The following is a 24,210-nucleotide window of genomic DNA, read 5'->3' on the forward strand; positions in this document are numbered from 1 at the left end:
AATTAATTACGCAGTGAGTGTGGCTTTGTTGTGTGGGAGAGCATTTTATCTGTTGGAATGCTTCCTTCGTCAGGGTGTGATGCTATTTGTTTGATTTATAGCTTCTGCCAGCCTGAGGCACAGCCAACTGTGTGTGTGTGTTTGTGTGCGTGTGCGTGTGTGTGTGTGTGTATGCTGTGGCATTATCCGCAGAAATATACTGTAGTCTCTGTGACAAGGAGACCTTTGTTTGAGAGTGATGTTACATATGAACAGGCCACTCAGCCCTTGCTGTTGGTCCTCTGCTGGGACTGGGGACTCCTCGGCCGTCCATTTGTCTTTCAGCAGCAGCTCCAAAGGTTGACCCTCCATCACGAGCCCGCCTCGCCTCTTTATAAGACAGGCGGTCGTGTCTGAAGTGTCGAGACCACTGCAGCATGCAAAACCCTCGCTGCAAACCCGCACACGCCGAAGTTCAACTCTTTTGTTTTTATGAGGACGCCGAGAGATGTGACAGCATTTATCCATTCTGCCCCAGCTGGGGGTTGCGGGGCCCTTCTGCAGGCGCTGACAGATGGATCGGCCAGCCTAGAGGCAGAGGGAAGAGATGAGAGGGAGAGGAGAGGCCTTCCGCATCGCTCATGCGGTATGAGTCGTGAAAGCTGTGGCGTGTGTCGCATGTTGTGGCGGGGCCTCAACCTTCACAGAGCACCGGAGCCGTGAGGATGGCGGTGACAGCCGTAACTGAAATTCGCTCCACACTCTCGATCGCACACGCTAGCAGTTCAGACCAGATTGGAGGTGATCAGGAAGACTCTTGGTATGTCACAGAAATCACAGAAGATAGGCAGACCGGTAAGAGGAGCATCGGCTGGAGGAGAAACCAGGAGACCCATGGTAACTCTACAGGAGATGCAGAGTTCCTCAGCTCAGGTGGGAATCTGTTGTCATGGTGATGGGCCCACAAAATTGGCCTTTATGGAAGAGTTGCAAAAAAGAAGGCCGTAGTAAGTTCTGCAAGCCATGTAGGACACAACAACCAGGAGGAAGAAAACACACCACACATGGAGGAAAGTGGTGAAATTATACCAAAAACCAAGCTTTTTGACACCATTTCACCCTGAACACACACAATCTCCTCTACCTTGAAACATGGTGGCGGCAGCATGATGCTGTGGGAATGCTGGTCAGATTTGAAGAGGAGGAGCTAAATGCAGCGGTGTCCTGAGGGAAAACCTGTTCCAGCAGGACAACACTAATCACCACTAGAGCTACTAACCATATTAATATGTTATAGTAGTGACCAAAGGTCTGACCTTAATGTGCGGCAAGACTTAAAGATTACAGTTCAAAATGTTCTCTAGCCAGTCTAAACTAAATAGATAAAAAGCTCAGTCTCAGGACGTGCAGAGCTGGTAGAGATATAATCCACACCAAAAGATTATATATATATACATACAAAAGTTCGCTTTGTGGTACTGACTCAGGGGAGCTAAAATTTAAATGTGCACAACACTTTTCAGTTGTTTTTTTTTTGTATTTGTACAAAAATTGAAGATTGATGAATTGTTTCCCTTCAAACTAGCAACCGGGCTCTACTGTATGTTGAGCGATACCAGAAAATCCCAGTTGAAATTCAATAAAACGTGACGAACTTCAAAGGCCAACCCAGGGCCCTCTAGTTTTACTTACTTGTTGTTCAAAACAAATCTGAGGACGCTCACCGGCTTTAGTTCATTTTCAGCTCAATATCCAGTGATTTGTCAGTCTTCAGCACTGCATATTAACCCGAAGTCCTGTTTACAGGTAGCTAAGCATCTGTCTTTGGCCAATAATAGGTCAAACGAGCCTAACTCTCAAAAATAGTGATATCATGTGGTGTTGAAAGAATCAAATTAACACAGTGGCTGAAAACTTCTGAGAGAAAACTGTGAAGTCTCCACAGTGCCAACGAAAGAGCCAAGCGACCGTGGGAGTTTGATCCGAATGTGACGTACAGTTGAGCTGAAGCACATGACTGTGTAGCCTCTGCTCCACGTCATGGACAAGAACTGAGGAATTTAACAACAAACAAACAAAAACATCTCAATGAAGCCAATGTTTTATTGTACTTTCTCTTAGACTTGTTCAAGTAAAGCAGTCAATCTCACGGCCGCAGTTCATCGTCGTACTCTTTTTTTTTTTTTACAGGAAGTTATTTTTCTCTTTCCACCTTTCACTTTTCGTCATGGAGCCTGAGTGATCCGTAGCCGTTCATCAGCGCCAGTTTCAGGTGACTGTTTGGAGTCGGATCCTCCTTCTGGACGCTGTTTTTGGTCGCGAACATCTGGCTGATCTCCAGGAAGGTTTTGTTCTTGGTCTCAGGAATGACCCATATGGTGTACGCAGCGACTCCCCAGCAGACCGCGCAGAAGATCAGGTAGCAGTACGGGCCCGTCGCGTCCTAAAAAGGGACAACGCAAAATAATCCAAAAGGATACGGAAGCTGACTTTATTAACTTTAGTAACATTTAAAGTTTCTTGCGAATCAAAGCAGTCGTAAACTGCTGCTCCATGCAAATTGACAAAAAATGCCTGTTGGGATGATTTTATTTCAAAAGTATTTTTCCATTATGCTCATCAAATGCCATGGCATCTAGCTAAATAATAATTTTTGTTGTGTTGCTGTAAAATTAATTGCCCATTTGGACATGAAATCTGAAATGCTTCAAGTTCTACAGTAGATAATATTTCCCCCCAAAACATAAGGTAGCACTTTTAGCTTAAGCTAATTTTTCAAAAATGTTTGGTAGTCATTTTCAGATGTTCAAACTAGATTTGTGTTGCATGACATTGCGTCAATTTTGTCAACCTAAAGGACATTTGGAAATTATAAGTTTATAGTAAAAATGTGAAATATTTTGCATAAACAAAAAGTGCAACCAGTTAGCAGGAAGATTAGGATCTATGAAAAAAAAAACATCAACATAAAAAGTTAAAGTTAAAAACCTGCTCTTTGGAGACCCACAAAAACATATTCATTTATCCATCCACCCACCCAATTCTTCTGGATCTGAAGGAGTTCCTTGGCCAGAGGAGATTTATAGTCCCCTCTTCAGCTGACTCCTTTCGATGCACGGGAGCAGCTCATTTACTCGTAGCTGTCTTACAGAACAACCTCATTTCTGTCACTTTTAAAGTGACTGATTAACTTTGTGTTCGTCAGGCAAGTATTTATATCTCTCAGCAATAGGTCATGGTCGTAGCAGAGACGGATCGGTGAATGAAAAGGTCTTCATTACTACAAATGAGGCCCTAATCTGCACCTTTCACTCCATCCCACCAAGACACAGAGATTCTTGAACTCTTCTTCTGGTTGAGAAAACGCATAAGCACCAGTGGACTGTGATATTCTCAGTTTAGGTGGCCTGACATATCGTTTGCAGATGAGCTCTGCTTTCTCCACTTTTTGATGAACAGAGACATTAAAAGCTTTATGTTTTAAACTTTAAAATTTCTGCTTTAAATTTCTCCACATCTTTCTCCCTAACCTGTCTTTGCTCCTACTTGGTCTTCATGATGCTGTTTGCTCACTGATGTTCTCTAACAAACCTCTGAGGCTTTTACGGAAACAGTCAGTTGCCACGACTGTTTCAGATATGATCACATATAAAAAAATTTGATAGATCTGTGTCCAGTTCACAAATAAGTGCTAATTTGTGTTCATCTTTCACGTAAAATCCCAGTACAATGCGCAGAAGTTTCTGGTTCTTGAAAAGCAAGATATTTATATACATATATAAAATAAACATGACAGACCATTCTGGGTAATAATACGTGATCTGAAGCTTGTCCTCCAGAATAGAAAAGTTTCAAACTAGTTTGAAATCAAAAAGTTTCAAACCGTGATTGCATCTGAGGAGAAGTGAAAGAGCTTTGCATTGTTAAAAGTTCAGATTCAGTTTCTGACCTCGAGGAAGGGAAAGACGAAGCCAATGGTGAAGTTGGACAGCCAGTTGAGGCAGCCGGCCACGGTGTAGGCCGACGGTCGGTGCGACTGCTTAAAGAGCTCAGCTGTGATCAGAAAAGGAACGCCGGCTGGAAGGACAGGACAAAAAAGTGGCCGTGTTAAAGTAGAAACCAGAACTGCTGCGTTCTGTGTCTGTTTGGTGAAATTTATAGGCTCGATCCGACCAAGCATCCAGTCATCACATAAATCCAATTTAATTACCTGGTGCTGTTATGAAATTAACACCAGCAACTTCATTCATCAAGTAGTTTATCAATACTCCCTCTCTGGCCTATTTACTAGCCTTCGCTCAAAATTAATAAATGGTGATCTAACAAAAGCCAAAGTGCTATTAAGTTACACTCGTTTCCTTTCATGTATTTCATTTAGTGTCCGTTATTGCAGGCAGGAAGATGGCCGACAACGTCTAGAAGAGGCAGGCAGTAAGTGTGAAAAGACGGCAGCTTTGCCGGGACCTCTACAAGTGTCGAGGTTACATCAGAGGGTGGCTTTGCTTTAAACATTTCTCATTGTTAGATTGTGTCTTAGCCAAAGCTCTAATGATCATCTTCCAGAATGATGTCCTCATTATCTGTGGCTGCTAACAGCAGACAGAGAGGTTTAGTACTGTCAGATGAATAACTATAGGCCATCATCCGTCAACATGCTGTACGTGAGAGCAAGGTTTCCTCCGAAAGAAACCGTATTCATCACAGGGAAGCTTGTGAACAATGAGCCATTAAAGGTCTAATTGCAGGAACAGAGATCCTCCTTCTTGTTCTGTGGTATAGATTTTTGCCGCGTTGATGAATGATGCTACGTACACCAGATTTGGCCCGATTCATCATCCTCACGGGTCCGCTTGATGTGGTGGTAAACTAACGCCTCGTAATTCTCTTCCCTCGTCTCATCTAAATGGCTACAGGAATGGATGTAGTGTGGCAGCACAGATTTCCTAATTTACAAGAGTAATGAAATACAATATCTCTTCATGCTCTCGTAGGGAGGATGGGGGGAGTGGAGGCTGAGTTCCTGCTGTTCCTCGAGCTTCCAGTAGGGAGCAGTGTCACCTTAAACTCGAGGGCTGCCTCTGCTTGACGGAAAGGGTTCAGATTGAGGTCTGGGAGTATTTTCTCCTCCTGTGAAGTAAAAATTGGTAGGATATGATGGAGTTTGATTTTACCTGGACCTATGCAGAAGCCAGCGATGATCCCCACAACACAGCCCACACTGATGTAGCTCATGAAGGGAAACTGCGCCTGCAAAGCCACGGAAATTTGCGCACTTTCTAATGACTATCCATTTAATTGCACTCAATCATTTTGATTATAAGATACCAGAAACATAATTTGTACCATGTGGTGCTCCTTGACATTTACTTAATATGACACATAATTACTTTCTTGCTTGTATTGTTATTGTTTACAGGCACAAACAAGACAGGGGAAGAGGCAAATTATAGATATCTGAACTTACTGACTCTAGTATTCCTGTTTAGTAAAATGCACACAAGTTTTTCAGATGCAGTCATTGTAGATGTACCTGGAGGAGGACGGACACGGTGATTCCCGCACAGCACAGACCCATGAAGAGGAACCCACCGATAATCAGAGGTCGTCTGCCCACACGCTCAATGGTGAAACACTAAATAATGGAAGAGGAAGTGGTGAATGGCTGGCAACTGTAGACAAATAAAAAGGGCAGAAACATTTGACATTTTCAGCATTCATCTTCTGTGTTTTAATGTCCGCTTCATAGCATACTTACCGTATTGTGCGAAAGTCTTGAGTTAATTTTAAAATTTCTCTGTTTACTTTTAAGAAGTCAATTTTTATGGTGGCACTGAATCTTTTCTCAACGTTTTGGAAAAATAAGGTATTTAAAGCCTTTTCTTTGGACTTTGGCTGCTCCCTTCTATTAATTTTGTTCAGTAAAATAATGTTTAAGATTATGTACAAATAAAAAGTATGACATGCATTTGTTTTATTGTTTTATCTCCAAATATAATCCAGGGCAACAAACTACCCAACTACCTTTCAGAGGAATGTCGTTTATTTTCTAAACTGTGGCTGAACCTAGACTTATTCAGCCACAAAAAAATAAATGTTTAGACATTTTATCAGCAATTACAGCTCAATTTGTTTTAACTTCTTCCACCTCATCTGTTTTAAGTAAAGAATAAAACAAAGATTGATTGTCTGAAAAATAACATTTTAACAACAAAACAGGAGCTATTAGATGAAAACTTTGAAATCAATAGATGATAACTAGACCCACTCTCATTATCCCTCAATTGAGTAACAGTTCTTCAACCTTGTTGTTGAACCGGTATAGTACAACAATAACAAGCTAAAATCCATCTGCAGTTAATTAACTGGGTTTCATGTTGGCTAACAGTCTAACTGAGACGCTGCTCGTAGCTTCCTCTCATCTTGCGGTATTGAAAGGTGGTGCTTCTTTAATTTCCTCATCATGACTGTCATTGGTTTTTTATTCACCATTTGTCTTTAGCACAACCAGAACAAAGTGGATTAACCTTCTTTCAGCCAGCTGACTTGCAGTGTGTAGCAACACATGGACAACACCACATTATTCGACATTCCAAATGGCCGGAGAAAACTCTGTCACTCCTTCACTTTCTATGGCATCTAGTTAGATGTTTTTGAAGCAATGAAATGATATAATTGAAGATTTTAGCAGTTTTAAAACACTAGAATACACTGATACCAGTAACTTCTTCTTTTTGCTACAGAAAAAAATGAAACAATGAAGAAGACATTACTAACAAAAATACAATGAAAAGGTATTAAAAGCACAATTTTAAAGCAATTTCAAGTGGAGTTTAAATCAAGCTAATGTCTGTACACTAAAATAATTTGATTAATCATGCTGTACAATGTTGTGTAGTAATTCAATTCCTTTCAGACTTTTTAAAATAGTTTTTTTACAGTTTACTAATTAACTTTCCAGTCAACATAATCATGTCACCAGAGGAGTTGACTTCATGTTTCAGTCTTGTCCTGTCAAAATGATCTGTTGTTAAATAAAGCCAATCACAGACTGATAAATGTCTCATCAAAACGTTTGCTCACCCCCAGTGTCCCAGCGATGACCTCTACGGCTCCAGTTCCCACCGTCGTGTACTGAATGTGAGGTTCTGGGATTCCCGCATTCCTGAATATTTCATTTGTGTAGAACCAGATCTGAAATTCAGCAAAAAACATGAAGTTTTTCAGGATGAATCTGACAGAGTAGAAACTCAGAATTAGATTATCTCGCTTTCTAAGGAGCCAAAAAAACCCGTCTTGTTATTTTGCGCTTTCACTTGATTCATTATGCCGATCATTTTCATTAGTCCGACAATCACTTATGCGTTTGAGGTTCTGCGTTTCATGAGCGTGGATTGCTGACAAGTGCTCCCCTTGAAATTAATTTGTGCGTTCTCATCAATCACATTTTACCGGAGCAGCATCCATCATTGATGAGGTGAGGACAGAAATGTGATCGGCGCAGTTCAACCCTGTCCTGTTGATTTAGTAACTGAACATGTTGCATTTTATCAACATAACTTTGAAACATGCATACCCGTGTGTCTGGTTACAGTGAAACAACATTTCCTTGTATTCTTTTTAAAGAAAACGTCTTGTGGTTCATTTGCAAAATCTTAATTTTTTCCCCAGCTATTCTTTTGTATGCTTATTCCTGACGAGTTTGGAACCATTTTGCTGTTGATGATCCAGTTTGGGTCAAGCTCAGAAAAAGTCCAAACCTCATAACCTCACATATTATGAGGTTTGTTGTTGCGTTACGGCACAAAGTGGTGTAGGGATATGAAGTGGAACTAAAATAATGTTTAAGATTATGTACAAATAAAAGCAACAAACTACCCAATTAGTAAATAAAATTGTGGAGAAATTCCTGGTAAATTCACATGTCTGGCAAAGAGATCATTAATCAGAAAAGCTGCCAATTTGTCCATGATTTTGGTCTGAGATCAAAAACAAACTCTTCTACAACTTTCAGGTCACCCACTTCCTACAAAAATGGCCTTTTTTGCCATAAAGAAAAAACAATTGCCACATCTTTTATGCCAAAAGATGATTTAAGGTAAAAAAAAAAAAAACAACAACAACAAAAAAAACTTTTGGCACAAAATGACTTCGGCCATTATTTTAGGAAGGTAGCAAAATCATTTTTAGGCAGAAAATGAACACCCTGAGCAAATCCCCACTACCCTAAAAACTCATGGTGGCAGCATCATGCTGTGACGACGCTTTACAGGGGCAGTGTAAGGGGTCAGAGGTCATTACAGGGTAATCATTGAAGAAGACCTTCTTCAGACAGTAAAAAGCTTCAGACAAGAGCAGATGTTCAACTTGCAGCTGGGGAACCACGCCTAAAACTAGCTAGAGCTACAACTTAGTGGTTCAAAGTATATTTATGTGTTAAGACCAAAACTGAATGGAGAATGTGTGGTGATATCTGAAAACTGTGCCTCACTCTCCAGCCAGTCTGACTGAGGACTTATTTCAGTGTTAAAATGTGTAAAGCTGGTAGAGACAAACCCAAATAGTCCAGATTATGCATCTGTTGGCTGAAGTGTTGGGTTCATTCAGATTTAACTTTGAGAAATGTTCTGCCGTTTGCTTTTTACTTTCTGTTCATTTAGCGTTTGTAACTGAGGCCTGTAGAGTCTGAAATGAAGCTCTTGATAAGCAGCAGCATCTCCCACTATTTCCATCCTAGCATTGTGTTAGCATGAACCTGTATGCTCCAGACGAGCTAAATGCTAACATTTTTCTGAGTAATGCTGCATTTTACTGGTCTAATTCAGTATTTCAAATATTTTCATGTTACATTCCCACAATTTAATGCTTGTTATTGTAATTTCAATGTGATAAACTATTGAAGTGGCATAAAAACATGGGGACATGGGTCTTACAATTTTTTGGCACTCAAAGATTTCAAAAGTGTGGCATGCATTTACACTCGCCCTTCTCTACTCTGACACTACTCGGTAAAATCTTTGCATAAATTACCGCCGTACAAACTCAGGGACAATGAGTTCCCAATCCGGTTCCACAAAATGAGTAATACATGCTGATAGTTTCCGTCAAAACTTTAGATGAGAGCAGATAATTAATCATTAACTGAAATAAGATGTTTTAGATTTCAGTTTCAGCCTCATGTTCTTATCTGCGTACGTGAAGCCTTGCAGAGTTCCTGCGTGGAGCAGCTGGGACCGAGCGACCCAGCAGGAAGCCCCCGCCCTGCTGGGAAACGATGCCACCGTGAGCCAGCATGCCTGGAGCTCCCATCCACACGAAGCAACGAGCACAAAGATGTGCTCCACTTTGCGTTCAGATGGGTGGACCTTGTTAGGTGAGGTTGCAGTGAGAAAGATAATGAGGCATGATCATGTCGCCCTCAGCTTAGCTATTCAGCGGGTGTAGTACTGTGCGACTCTGTGATGTATGGACAGAAGGAAGGAGCCCAGCTGGGACCTGCAACAGTCTGAGCTCTCGTTTTTGTTGTTTTGTTTTTTTGCATGAAGCGCACAGAGCGATGCACTTCATCCAAAATGAAAAAAAAAACAACAAAAAAACAAAACACAACAAAGCCGCTGCTCTGTTCCCCACTCACTGCATCGATCCCAGACAGCTGCATCCCGATGTTGACCACCACGATGGTGAGGACCTGCCAGCGGACAGAGCGGTCCGTGAGCAGACGGCGGACAGAGAGGGTCTTGATGGAGGAGAGCGACCGTTGTTCCTCCTGCATCTCCTCCACCTCAGCCTGGATGTTTCCTTTTTTGCGGAAACACTTGAGGGCTGGAGAACAGACGCAGCTTCTGAATTTTACAGCACATAAAAGTGAAATGACAAAGGAAAGAAGTGCCGTCTCTGACCTGAAACGGTCGCGTGGACATTTCCCTTCTCAATCAGCAGGTACCGTGGACTCTCTGGAAACCATGGCAACAGCATCAGCTGGACCAAAGTAGGAAACAATACGAGGGAGAGGAGCAGCGGCCAATGTTCTTCCTGTGTGAGGAAATGCCAAAAAAAAAAAATATATATATATATATATTGCTTTTTTTAAACTATGCTGTTTCTGTAAGAAATATGTAAAAATTAAACACATTGACAAACAAAAAAATACTTTTAGTAAAAGATATTCATGGTTTTCCATGCAGCTACTCAATAACTGCTCACAGATTGAAAGACCTGAAGGTATAAACCAATATTTTTGCTTGGCCACGTGTCGTGAAATTTCCGGGGTCGAGCTCAAATTGCACGTGAACGTTATCTAATTATAGATTCTTTTGTTTACACGCTTCACCAAGCAACTTAAGCACATTTTTAAGTGATATGTAAACATGCAAGCCCATGGACTTCTTTGTTTCACTGTTGTGAATTCATTATCTTGACAGGGTTGTTTAGCTTTTCCTGTCATTTGCAAAGTTTGGAATTTCTTTAAGCAAGTTTCAAGAAAACTAACGACAAATTTATTCTTTTATTTGCCAGATCTGCAGTGTCCTGCAACTTTTAGATGTGTTTCTACTTCAACACTCTTGAGTCCAATAATGAGCTAACTAGCAGGACTCTGGAGAACCTGATTGCCAACTGAGGAGGCAATTTAGACATTTGATTCAGGTGTGTTGGACCAGGGGCACATCTAGAAGCTGCAGGACACCAGGTTTGATTGTTTTTAATCCCAGGTTTTAAAATGTTCTGATAAGAATAAGAATATTAGGAAAAAGAATAACAAGACAAGCTAACTCAGACACAGTGCACAACATTTGGTACCTTTCCTAGCAGCTCAGAGAGCCCAAGAACCTGAGCGCCGAAGACTCCCAGACAGATGTGGATACTGGGAACAAGGCCCAGAAACCCGCGTAGGTTCTTGGGGGCGATCTCTCCGAGGTACATCGGCACCACGCTGAGAGAGATCCCTGAAGAAAAAACATAAAACTTTGGATCGATATGTCACACCATGTGCTCATAAAGAGGGCGATCATTTCTCAGGATTTCGAAAGGAAAGTTGCTATATTTACACCTCAGACTTTTATTAGTTTGGTGCGCTGCTGACCACTGAAGTGAGAATGAGGTGAGAGCCGAAGCCTTAAAAAAGGTTTGACATGATTTGTGACATTGTTCAGAAAATATTCTGCAAGTAGACGAACAGCTGCCTCAACATACACACAGGTCTCAGTGGTCCAAGCAAGTTAACCCTGGAAGCAGAACCCAAGATGCTAAAAGAAGTCTCCAAAACCTGCAGCAGGTTCGTTCTACAGCTGATCTCAAAGTGCTTCTTACGTTGAGCCTTTTACAAACTAACTCCGATGCATGAACCTACATTGAGAAATAAGTAAACGTTTTCTGTTTTTGTTTGGGGTAGGCCTACCTGAATGGACCCCTGTGATGAAGCGTCCTGCGACGACCATGAAGGGATTCCTGAACCATCTGCTGAAGCCCATCAAAGACCCTCCGATAAACACCAGCATGGTGGACCGCACCAGAGTCCCTTTTCTGTTCAAACACATAACCTGTCACAGCTCATCGCTCCTAATTATGCTGAGGTTTTCAAAGACCGTCAGCGAAAGAAAGTCATTTTTACAAGCAAAACAGGAAAGTAATCCATCTGCATCCACTCTGACCTTCCATATTTAGTGACAAGTTTGCCCACCAGCAGCGCACCGGTCATCCCGCCGATGGCAAAGATGGACACAGTGAGGGAGTATAAGATTGTCAAGAAATGCTCGTCAGGGATCCAGTGATGTTGCTCGGTTAGCGTCTCGTTGTAGAAGGCTTTGATGTACTGGGAGAGGAGAAATCATTTTTATAACACTCCAAACAGCACTGAAGCAAAAGAATACACGGTTTCATACCGAATCGAGCTGAAGTCTAATTCATTTCTTAAACAAAGCTGTCAAATTTGGGTGAAATATAATGTGATAGGTAAAAAAAAAAAGAAAAAAGTCCAAAATAGTCCTTAGTCTTTCACTCTAAATTTTATTATGATGCCCTCCAGCATTCCTCAGATTTTATTCAGTTTTAGCTGAAACTGCACTGAGCAGAAATGAAACTCAGTGTAGTTTTACTCTAGAGATTCAATTAATTTATGTGACATCAATATGAAAACTAGGAGGAAGACAAATCAGTAGATCATTAGATAGAGGATATGTTATATAACATGTTTTCTGTTCAGTCCATAAAATAAGAAATGTGTCATAAGATATAAAGTGACCTCTAATTGATAGTAACATCAGCTTTTAAAAAAAAAAGAAAGTCAGGATTTTAAATTAAAAGACGACATCATAATTCTCCAAGTTCAGCATTTCTTCATTGGCCTGCTGTTAAACCCACAGCAATTAAGATTCTAGCAAAAGATTTCCACAAAACCCTCCGATCAATAAATTCATATTTTTCAAACAGACAACTTCACTCAGACTGCAGCTTACAACTTTCCACTTTGAGAGACTTAATATTTGTCTTTTTGTTATGTGTCTAAGTTTAACCAATGACTTATTCACTGTTTTTACTCAATTTGTGCCTCATTTGCTAATATTACTGTTCTGTCTTCTTGCTTTTTCTCCACAAAAACTACTCCTGGATCTGTGCCTCTGTTTCTCTTTACTGCCTGCATAAAATTTAAATATACTTAAAAATATATATTCAAACTTGACTTTTAAATCAAATATACTGAAATTCTGGGTATCATTTAAAACTGAACAATTCATGTTTAAAGTAGGAAACCATCAACTTCCACACAATATACAAAAAATCTTTTGTGACACAGTGGGGGGTTATAATTTAAGAGAAGGAAATAATAAAAAAAAGAGTTTTTGTTCATCAATGTGTGGAGTAGATTTATGGAATGATGAGTTAAAAGAAGTACAAATATAAACCAGCTTAAAAAACTGTTCAAAAGGGAGCTTGTTGGGAAATATGTTGCAAAAATGCTAATGACCATAATAAAAAAAGCTTAAATAATTGTATACTTAAAGATGAGAATGTGGCATTTAAGTGACATGGAAATAATTTAAGTTTATCTGGTGTTTGGAGATTTAATTGTTTATAAGTTGATGAGCATGAGAGGGAAACATACTGTAAGATCTTGTATCTTTTACCTGCTCCTTTTCGAACGGATAATGTAAAATAGCATGTCAGTTGTTCATAATAATTTGTTTTAATTTTTATTTTTTTCTTGTTTTTACTCTTTGTCTGTAAAAAAAAAACAGTAAGAAGTTCACATATGTTCAATTTAGTGAGGAACATTTGTTTCCTACGGTGGATTTTATTCTCTTGTGCTTCTTTAATTGGTTCCTTAGCTTGTGGAAGACATTGAGCCCCAACATTGTCTTATGACATTATTATCAAACTTTGCAAAAATTGTTGCATTAAAAGCCTCAGCATGGTGACTCCCGATGATCCAAATAAAAACAAAATCCCTTACAAAGCGCTCATCGTGTCCCCTTTGTTTTTAAGTGAAGAAAAGCTCCAATTTGAAACAGAGTGTTGTAAACTAGTCCTGCTTCAGAACTGGGTCGTCCACGTCAAAACAGGAATGTTCACAGTTCAGCCGCTGCACCGCAGCAAATCAGATGGAGAAGGAGCAGAACAGAACAAATGATGGATTAGGAGCCGAGGAGCATCAATGACACGCTGACGCAGCAACATGAGGAGCACGTTCCAATCTGCCTTACAGAAAATTATCAAAACATTATACTTTTATTTGATTACAGGGACGAGTTGTAATAGTGACGCCAAAACCTTTGGTCAAAATCTTAAGACTTTATGTATGGTTGAAAAAAAATGTTTCGCGTCAAAAATGAAAAAAAGAGAGAAAAATTAAAGGAGGAATAAATATTTAACTAAAATTAAAGTGAGTCTGATGTGTGTGAAATTGCAAAAAGGATCTGCACACCTTTGTCTTGTCAAAAGGAAGGCTTACAGTTTTACACTGCAGAAGCTCAAAATCTTACCAGGTATTTTTGTCTAGTTTCTAGTTCATGTTATAAATGAAATCAATATTAAGGAATTATTGATTTAAAACAAACTCAAATCTTGCTGAAAAGTTACTTGTAATTTGTCTTATTTTTAAGTAAGATATTTGCACTTGAAATAATGTTTATTTTTTGCAATGTAACATTTATTGAGGTAACTGTTTTCTCTTTTCTAGGTCTCAAAAAATATTTTAGCCTGTTCCCTGCTAAAAAAAAAAAAAAAAAAAATTGCAGCATTTAGCCAGTTTAATGACTGGATGCCCCCAAATCTGCCTCTGCTGCCAGTCCAAATCTGTAACACTGTAGAATTGCAGTCGGGGGTCGCATGAAGTCATCCTGAGTGGCTGCACTTTTCAGGGCCTTGGTAACCACTAAAATAAAATCCACTGACTCAAAGAGCCTGTGAAAGTGTGTCGTGAGGATGATGCAGAAGCTGCAGAGACCAACCTCTGCGGGTGAGTTGACGACGGCCAAATTGAAGCCGTAGAGCATGGAGCTGCCAAACGAGGCCAGGAAAGCCACCGCCAGCAGTGACCATGTGAGATGCTACAGAGAGAAGAGCAAAGAAGCAAATGAGAAACAAACTGTGACTCTTACCGCACATTTTCCACCATAGAAAGAAATTTTACGGCATCATGTGGCTGCCAAACAAACATCTGACCTTTACAATTATTACAGCGTGAAGCAACAAAACTTTGTGTCATTTCCATGAAACAAATCACTGCACTAGATCACACAAACACTTGTGAGCTTAAAAAGTTGCTGTTGTTTACATCTCAATCACAAGCAGCCTAAAAATATGACATGAAATCTTTTCTGAAGTTAAAACTTTTGCCCTCACAGAGGCAAAGGCCGCATGTGACGCTCTCTTTAGATTTTGAAAAAAGACAAAATAGGTCAAGATCTGTAAGATTTTCACTTTTTTCCAACTTTATATGTCCATTCCTTTAGATCAGGGGTCTCAAACTCCAGTCCTCGAGGGCCGCAGTCCTGCAACTTTTAGATGTGCCTCTGCTGCACCACCTGAATAGAATAATTAGGTCATTAAGGCTCTGGAGAACTGATCCACACAAGGAGGAGGTCATTAAGTCATTTCATTCCAGTGTTTTGTACCTGTGGCACATTTAAAAACTGTAGGACAGCGGCCCTCGAGGCCTGGAGTTTGAGACCCCTGCTTAGATGTTGCGGAATGACACTAGTGTGAGTGTGAATGAGGGAAAAGTAGGCTGACCGAACAAAAGCTGCTCAGTTCTTCTAATAAATCTAATTTAGGTCTAAATTGAGGAAGTTTTGAGCTCTGAATAGTTCAGAGGAGACAACGCTGAGCAGTCGGCATCAACCCAAGTATATTTTACTTTATCTAATGTTGAACCTCGCCTCGCGACTTCAACCTTCCTCTCTGGTTGTGTTGCATACAAGATGGTAGAACCTCTGTCACACAACAAACAACTTACTTTTTTTTGGAGAAAATACGAGCTTTTGAGTGACGAAGAAGAGTGAACTCACCCCACTCATTTTTGCAGCATTTTCCTTTAACAGCTCCTCTGCCATTTATGTCATGAATAATTCCTCCTCTGGTATAATCAGCTTGATGGAGACGAGGGGCAGCTCATCAAAGGGACCCGTGAAAACGCCTCACTCCGTGTCCCATTTGTAGATTCCTCCCATCGCTCACGTGGCGCAGAGGAGGCGCTTCCCGACGAAGGGCGGATTCGGCCAACTTATTATCCAACTCCTGATCCATTCCCAAACCAGCCGTGAATTGGTTCCACCGGATCCGGCCCATTAGAGATCACATGAGCCCTGTGGGTCACCCTAAAGAGCAACACCGCTGGTAACAAACAGCTAATGATGGAAAAGCTTGGCTTTTAATAAACATTTAGGGAGGAGAATCAGCAAGAAAAGATGCTGAAGAAACTGTCAAAAGTTAGCAAACGATGAACTGTGAGAGTCAAATTAAATGAATACTGTGTGAATTACCAGATAAGTCACATTAACTGTGATTCCATATTTACTAAAGTGTCATTATTATGCATTACGATATATATATATATATGTGTGTGTGTATTCCTAAATTAATCTATGTTAAAGTGCTACAGTGATATTTTGTTTTTTGTTTGAAAAAGCACATTTTGTCTCTGAAATTATAGTTTATTTCACCTAAATGTTGGGTTTCCTCCGGCCAAGACTAAAACCTATAAATTACTATTTGTCGCTCTTCACTCTGAGGAGACTTTGGCAATAGTCTCTAGTACTGCCTCCTACATGATTCTTGCACTGCACTGAAGTTTATCCTTCTGATTCAAATATGTGACTTCAAATCAAATACAGTGTGGTGAGAACAAACACTGCACACGAAACTGTACTCGACATGATCTTTGGGTTTTCTTCACCTTTATTTTAATTTACAGCTTCGAGTTATAAGTTTGTTGTAATAATTTTGGTTCTCATGGTTTTATCCTGATCAATCCCTTCAGTCTTTTCTAATTTTTCTCTGGTTGTTCCTTAGTTTTTTTTTTTTGCTTTCTGCTCTCCTCTCACACCTGGTCCTCATTGTTTATTGCCACACCTGTTGCTCATTTAGGTAATTACTCCCCCTGGGCACAAAAAGGCCATTTTTTGTATTGCTGAATAAACATTTGCTTAGCTCTAATCGATCTGCTTGTCAGAATTCAGATTCTTTCTATCTGACTTTTGCATTTGCATGTAGCTTCTTTGTAACAGGTGCTGTTATTTGACAGAGTTGCTTAACTCATCAGACGGTGTGAAAACTTCAGTCGGTACGGAAATCTGGGGCGTCGTTTTGGTTTTAACTTTTAACGATTACGTTAATGGAGCTCAACATGAGAAATCAACTTTGCAGTAATGTTTCTGGTAAAAGGTTTTTTTTCCCCAAAACGTGTGAATCGTTCAGGTTTTCCACAGCTCTTGTTGCCGAGAAGTTTTATACAATGTTGGTACAGTGGCCCTCCCTCCCAGAGGAGCGAATATTTTACTGTCTGTAACTCAACAAGATAAACCGAGGTCTGAACTGTGAAATTCAAAAATGTTGGAGTCGCATGACTTTTCTTTAAGGTGTACGAAAGCTCACGTTGGTTTAGTGTAAAACATCAATTGTGCTGTGAATTATCAACTTTGCTTAGACGCTCTTGCAAAGGGCCTAAGATCCCATCCGATCCAAATCATTTACCAAACCTCTGGCTCGGACCAAGCATTCTGCCTGCTCATTTTGGATCGTTTTAATTTTACAGTGATTGTTGTCAACACCTGCTGCCGTCGTCTGATAAAATTCCTGAAAGAAAATACCAGAACGTGAAATCTAGGGGAACGCTTTGATTACTTTTTAATTCGAAGGAGGATCAAACTGATATTTTCATCCATCAGCAAGACCCATTTAACCTTTGAGCAGTCATTGTGGGCTTGTGGTCATCTTGTCAGGTCTATAAGAAAGACCTAAAGATCACACAGTTCACCACTCCATGGTATATTAATCCCAAAACGTAAAAAGGAGCAGTGCAAAGCCCTTCATTATTTCTTTGCCTTCCACAACAGCTGCTGTAATGCAATGTGTGTACATCATAAGTTATGAATATCAGTGTACTTTTTCAATATGCTAATTGATTACGCTTCACCTTCTTGGTATGTAATTATTCTTATGCATTATTTCCCAACAGTGAGGGTTTTTGATTAGTTTTATACATTTATTTTGTCCTTTTCTGTGAGCTGTCCCTCCTCTTCACTAAGAAATGAACGTATTGTTCTGCATTCATGGTTTTCACGTGACATCAGATCCTCGAACCTAATTAGGCATTTCCTTGGCATTATACAAAGGGCCCTGCTTTAAGAAGTTCTGCATGTTGTAAAGTCCAAGTGACCAGGACATTTGCTTTTTTTTTTTCTTCCCATTTTTTTCTCCGAAGAGTTTTTGCGGCGCTAGTGGCTCGTATTTTTTCTACAGTAGGCAGACAGGACAGAGGGCGAGGAGAGGGGGGGAAGACATGCGGCAAAGGTCGCCGGGACTGGGAGTTGAACCCGCGACGTCCGCGTCGAGGACTAAGGCCTCCAAACGTGGGGCGTGCTAACCACAGCACGCCCCGACATTTGCATTTCTTGCACATTTTCTCAAGATAACTTCTCAAATAAAATCAAACATTAGTCTGTCAGACAGAGGAGCTGATCAGAGATTTTTCAGTAAAGATACCTCTCATCTGTACCTATAAACCATGTTGATGGGCATAAACACAATAAAAGCCCTTACATTGCCCTCTAAATATATGGTGAAATAGAGTGATAATTAGAAGATCATCACAATGCAATAGATTGGTTGCATCTTCATCTACAATCTACCTCCAGAGCTCAAGCATGCTACTCTGTGTTTTTAAATTAGAAGCCAAATTGACATGAGCCCACAGTCAGCAACTGACCGATCAGGGGTCGCAATTTGTCCCTTAGTAGACGAAACATTTCCGGGTTTCGTCATCGCTAACACGCTGCCATCGTAGAGATACTGAGGAAAATAGTAGGAAAATTATGGTCCAATGTTGTCAGTGGCGAAAATACAATCCTGACAACTGATACCCAGCGAGCTTAGAGAGCGGAATACAATTTATTTCATTTCCAAAACCCGAACGGAGTCTGGAATAATGCTAGAAATGAATCAAGGCCTGCAGCCGACCTCATGTCCAGAATGAACCTGCGATAGACAACCACATGTTTGTCTGTGTAAAGGTCACTGGTCGTAAACATCCCATTTTTTTCGTCATAATAACACTTATTGGTAGTCAAATCAAAGATTAATAAGTGAAGGTAGTCAAGTGTAACCGGGTGGTGCATTAGGTTGAGAACAGAGTTTACATAAAATGGCTGTAAATTCCCACCTATGAGGGGCCGTTTAGGACAAAATTTACGTTTTGTCTCTCACACACTACCAAAAACTCTCGCATACTCCAAAAAAGTAGCCACGCACACTCCAAAAAATTACGTTTTGTCTCTCACACACTACCAAAAACTCTCGCATACTCCAAAAAAGTAGCCACGCACACTCCAAAAAATTACGTTTTGTCTCTCACACACTACCAAAAACTCTCGCATACTCCAAAAAAGTAGCCACGCACACTCCAAAAAATTACGTTTTGTCTCTCACACACTACCAAAAACTCTCGCATACTCCAAAAAAGTAGCCTCGCACACTCCAAAAAATTACGTTTTGTCCCTCACACACTACCAAAAACTCACGCATACTCCAAAAAAATAGCCTCGCATACTCAAAAAAATTACGTTTTGTCCCTCACACACTACCAAAAACTCACGCATACTCAAAAAAATAGCCACGCACACTCAAAAATTACTCACGCACATTCAAAAAATACTCAAATTGCGTATACACACACTACTAAAATGTCACACACACACACACACCAACGTTAACTTTCTCGCTCACATACACTACTATCAGCTCGCTCACATACACTGTACTACCAGCTCGCGCACATACACACAAACGTTAACTTTCTCGCTCACATACACTGCTAACAGCTCGCACACACACAGACGTTTATCTCTCACATACACAAGACTAAAGTTGAACACACACACAGTACTAAGACTCGTTTTATGTATGTGTGAGAGCGAGACTTTTTATGAATGTGTGAGAGCGACACTCTTTATGAATGTGTGAGAGCGACACTCTTTTTGAATGTGTGAGAGTTGTCACGGAAGAGGCGGGGCATAATTTTTGGATCAAACTGCGCATGCGTAGATCCTAAACTATAAGTTTCGATTGTTGACTCACTGTATGTTCTATTACTTAGTATATTTGTGCTTTTAAATATATATAGAACGTTTAACTTTCTTGTAGATTAAATGTGCTATAGAAATAAATGAATCTGATTGATTGATTAAAAATAGCAAAATTGCTGTAGTACAATCTGTCCACTGGGTGCCAGATTGTAGCACTGCGGGCAGTCGTTGAATCGTTTAATGCGCCTGTCAAAGTGCTGGTTGCCTCCGGAGAAGATAGAATGGTGTTTAAAATGGCAGCTGCCTGACCAATTCTCTCTCGTTTCGAATTAGAGTTAGCCATGTTCGGTATAGCAAACTCTTTCTTCTTCGGCACTAGTTGGCGCCGGTTAATAATTCCTGTAATACTGGCACCCAGTGGACAGATTGTACTACAGCAATTTTGCTATTTTTAATCAATCAATCAGATTCATTTATTTCTATAGCACATTTAATCTACAAGAAAGTTAAACGTTCTATATATATTTAAAAGCACAAATATACTAAGTAATAGAACATACAGTGAGTCAACAATCGAAACTTATAGTTTAGGATCTACGCATGCGCAGTTTGATCCAAAAATTATGCCCCGCCTCTTCCGTGACAACTCTCACACATTCAAAAAGAGTGTCGCTCTCACACATTCAAAAAGAGTCTGGCTCTCACACATTCATAAAGAGTGTCGCTCTCACACATTCATAAAAAGTCTCGCTCTCACACATACATAAAACGAGTCTTAGTACTGTGTGTGTGTTCAACTTTAGTCTTGTGTATGTGAGAGATAAACGTCTGTGTGTGTGCGAGCTGGTAGTAGTGTATGTGAGCGAGAAAGTTAACGTTTGTGAATGTGCGAGCTGTTAGTACAGTGTATGTGAGCGAGCTGATAGTAGTGTATGTGAGCGAGAAAGTTAACGTTTGTGTGTGTGTGTGTGACATTTTAGTAGTGTGTGTATACGCAATTTGAGTATTTTTTGAATGTGCGTGAGTAATTTTTGAGTGTGCGTGGCTATTTTTTTGAGTATGCGTGAGTTTTTGGTAGTGTGTGAGAGACAAAATGTAATTTTTTTGAGTATGCGAGAGTTTTTGGTAGTGTGTGAGAGACAAAACGTAATTTTTTTGAGTATGCGAGGCTATTTTTTTGGAGTATGCGAGAGTTTTTGGTAGTGTGTGAGAGACAAAACGTAATTTTTTGGAGTGTGCGAGGCTATTTTTTTGGAGTATGCGAGAGTTTTTGGTAGTGTGTGAGAGACAAAACGTAATTTTTTGGAGTGTGCGTGGCTACTTTTTTGGAGTATGCGAGAGTTTTTGGTAGTGTGTGAGAGACAAAACGTAATTTTTTGGAGTGTGCGTGGCTACTTTTTTGGAGTATGCGAGAGTTTTTGGTAGTGTGTGAGAGACAAAACGTAATTTTTTGGAGTGTGCGTGGCTACTTTTTTGGAGTATGCGAGAGTTTTTGGTAGTGTGTGAGAGACAAAACGTAAATTTTGTCCTAAACGGCCCCTCATACCCACCCGTTTCTTACTCTTGAATGCATCATGCCCCGTTTCCCCGCCTTCACTTCCGTTCGCAGTAGTGTCGGGCTCATTAGTGCGTATATAGGCACCAGGTGTGGCCGCCAAGTTTAGAGAGTCGGGTCCGTTGTGGCGTGCAGTTGGATCTGTCGGATGATCGCTGGCGCCGGGCTGCGCCAAGATTTGGATCCTGCACATTTGTGCTGCTGGATGCATTTCAGTGGTTTTTTTTTTACTGCAGCATCTGAACGTACGCTGTTGTGTGGCTGATTAAGATTGCTGATGTTGTATATTATGCTCTCACCTGGGTGCATTTTTTTTAATGCTTTCGGTTAAATTGTTAATAGGTTGTGCTAAAGAGCAGGAGTTGTAGCACAGGAACCACAGAGCCAAACTGTTAGTTCATATTTTGTTGTTTTATTTTATGAATCAGCTGGTTGGGCGCAGCGTCATAGGACTGGGCTGACGCAACGTGAGGTTAGTTTTTTTGTGTTTTGTCTAACATTATTTTATGTCCTTAATTTGCGTGGTTACTAATTTGGTTTGCAGTTGTTTTTAAGTCTCAAATTGCTTCTAGTGAGTTGCTGTGCTCTATTGGGTTTTAAACTAGAATAATGAAGTCTATTTTTAATATTGTAAAAGAATGTATGAATAAAATATATGTTGTATGCTATTTCTGTTTCCTCATTTTAAGCCAGACCTACCTGTACTGTTAATTGGGAACCCTAGGCTACTTGATGATATTTAAGAAGTCGACCAGTTGGCTTTAGGGTCACGTCCTCTGTCACAATCCGGGTGCTTCCCCGTGTTACACAAGCTCGGTTTTATGTGTGTAAATTACAGTTCTAGTTCTCTGCTGTAGTAACTGTGATATGTACATTTAAGCACCTTTTTTATACTAATGTTTATTTTTAAGCATTTTCCTGAATGTCATTACTCACCCTTTTTTGTATGAATGTGGCAGGAAGAGGTGGAGGCTGCACCTGCTGGCAGGGTGATTGCAAGCGGGCCAATAGCGCCAGAGGGCGCTCAGTATAAAAGTAGAGGTGAGCTCCAGTCTGACGTTGTTTGCTGTTGACACACCACGCTTCCGTGTTGAGCTGTCTGTGCGCTGAGTACAGGTGAGGTTGACTACCTGCGTATTTACAGCTGCTTATATATCGTAGTCATGTAGAGCCTTTTATCAGCAGGAACGGACGGGCGTATTTACCTCCACATTGATTGTGGGTGAGGTGGTTCCTGCAAAAACAGTGCCAACATTTGAGCGTTCCCATTTGGGTGCAAGTGTGGAGAGCTTGCTAATTGGTAGGTGGAATGAGTGACAAATCTTGTTTTTATTCCTTTATTTTAAATTGTTTTATTATTTAGGAATCTCGACTGTCACACAACGCTGCTGCTTTGCCTGCACTAAGTCACTGCTTACTTAGCGGTTGCGAGAGGGAGACCGGCTGCCCGGGACACGCCCCCCACCCCCTCTTCCGAAATCGAAACAAGGAGCGGCTGATCGCATTCATCTCGGATTGGATTGGACTGGGTTGCTCATTTTGCTGTGCCGTCGAGCATAGGGATTTTATGGGTTTATCTTGACATTTTTATTTCTTTTATTGCCTGTAGTTTTAACAAATTGTCTTTTCTTATTTTTATTTTCTAGACTGCCGGTGGTGCGCTCGGGCCCTGGATGCGGCGTCCCTTTTTGGTGTGACTGTAGTGATCAATACCAATAGGTGGAGGGAATTACAAGGAGTGAGTGACTTCACGGGTGTTTGTTTTGATTTCTTTGCTTTGGAGCCTACCATCCAGGACCTGGCTGTATCCACCGGTAAGCCTATTCGGATTTGTTTTGTGAATTTTCTTTTTGTTCAGATACAGGTATTTTTTTACTCTGTCATAATAAATTATTATTGTCTTGAGGCCTGTCTCGCTTTTTTGCAAAACCGGACCTGTGTCCCTTTAATAATTCCTGGGTGAAAACCCCGGGTGGCGTTGTTGGCAACAAACGACATTGTATTGTCCAAATCACGGAGCGCCACATGTGCAAAATGCGTCCAATACAGCGTTGACACTCGCATCCAATGAGACTTTGTGCCCCTCATTTTCCTCTGGCTGCTAAAGACTTGGGCGTTAATATTGATTTCTCTTTTGTGTCCCGCAAATAACCTTACGGACCTGATGTAGGACTCATCGGAGAATTTTCTCGCCTGTCGTCTTTGCCTTAGTGTTGACTGATAAAGCAAAAATGTCTCGGGTAATGTATTGAGTTTCACTACCATTGCCATTACTGTTTGTCGGAGGGTTTGTTCTACTTCCGCATGGGGGCGGAGCCGGCGTCAGCCATCTTGAACCTCATTTACATTTATGAGATACAAGTCATGACCGAAATGTTTTTTTTACTTCGTTTTTTTTATGGTTTCTTGTCTTAACTGTCATTTGACCTTTATTTCATGTTATTTTATCTATGCAGCACTTTAGCCAACATGCTTTAGAAATAAAATTGACATTAACTAAAAGTCTTTTTACCATTTTCTTTGTGAATTGAATCATGACTGAAGGAATAAGACCTTGTATACAAGCAGCTGCAGTGAGATTGTGACATCAGGCTGGTTCATTCAGTGTTTGAGAAAGGAGAGAAAGTCAAGCCAAGGCAGATCCAGTCTCTGATCTGTAACTGCTTTTCTTCTCCCTTTGGATGTTTTCTGTGCATCCCACTCGGAGTAGAATCTGGTCAGACCCAGAACTTGCTGAATGACTTCATCTCCCATCTGGAAAACCAATACCTTCGTATTTCAGAAAAGAAAACTGTACTGAACTTTTTGAAATCCATAATGCATTGTTAGCAGAACTAACATTTTGTGTGTTTTGGACTCCTAGCACTGATTTTTATTTTTTTGTCTAGTTGATCCGTTTTCTCTCACACAATTTGCAATCTTGGTGACCATCTTCATCGCCTG

At 40.5% G+C, this 24,210-nt stretch overlaps 1 protein-coding gene and 1 long non-coding RNA gene across 2 annotated transcripts; one reads left to right on the forward strand and one right to left on the reverse strand.

Annotated features, from left to right (window-relative positions):
* Positions 1-2,064: 2,064 nt before the first annotated feature.
* On the reverse strand, positions 2,065-15,619 carry slc2a15b (solute carrier family 2 member 15b). Its single transcript, XM_032564112.1, has 12 exons — positions 15,480-15,619; positions 14,421-14,519; positions 11,625-11,785; positions 11,372-11,496; positions 10,774-10,919; positions 9,876-10,008; positions 9,611-9,798; positions 7,060-7,170; positions 5,510-5,611; positions 5,151-5,226; positions 3,929-4,056; positions 2,065-2,422 (listed from the first exon to the last, which is right to left on the reverse strand). The coding sequence occupies exons 1-12, from the start codon at positions 15,522-15,524 to the stop codon at positions 2,195-2,197; spliced, it is 1,542 nt and encodes a 513-aa protein (XP_032420003.1). The 5' UTR covers positions 15,525-15,619; the 3' UTR covers positions 2,065-2,194.
* A 6,602-nt stretch (positions 15,620-22,221) lies between these two features.
* Positions 22,222-23,173, forward strand: LOC116719470 (uncharacterized). The gene is made up of 2 exons (XR_004339186.1): positions 22,222-22,567; positions 22,631-23,173. It is a non-coding gene; the product is annotated as an uncharacterized LOC116719470 (long non-coding RNA).
* Positions 23,174-24,210: the final 1,037 nt, after the last annotated feature.

Source organism: Xiphophorus hellerii, chromosome 5 (genome assembly GCF_003331165.1).
Source record: "Xiphophorus hellerii strain 12219 chromosome 5, Xiphophorus_hellerii-4.1, whole genome shotgun sequence".
In the NCBI taxonomy this organism is placed as follows: Eukaryota; Metazoa; Chordata; class Actinopteri; order Cyprinodontiformes; family Poeciliidae; genus Xiphophorus; species Xiphophorus hellerii.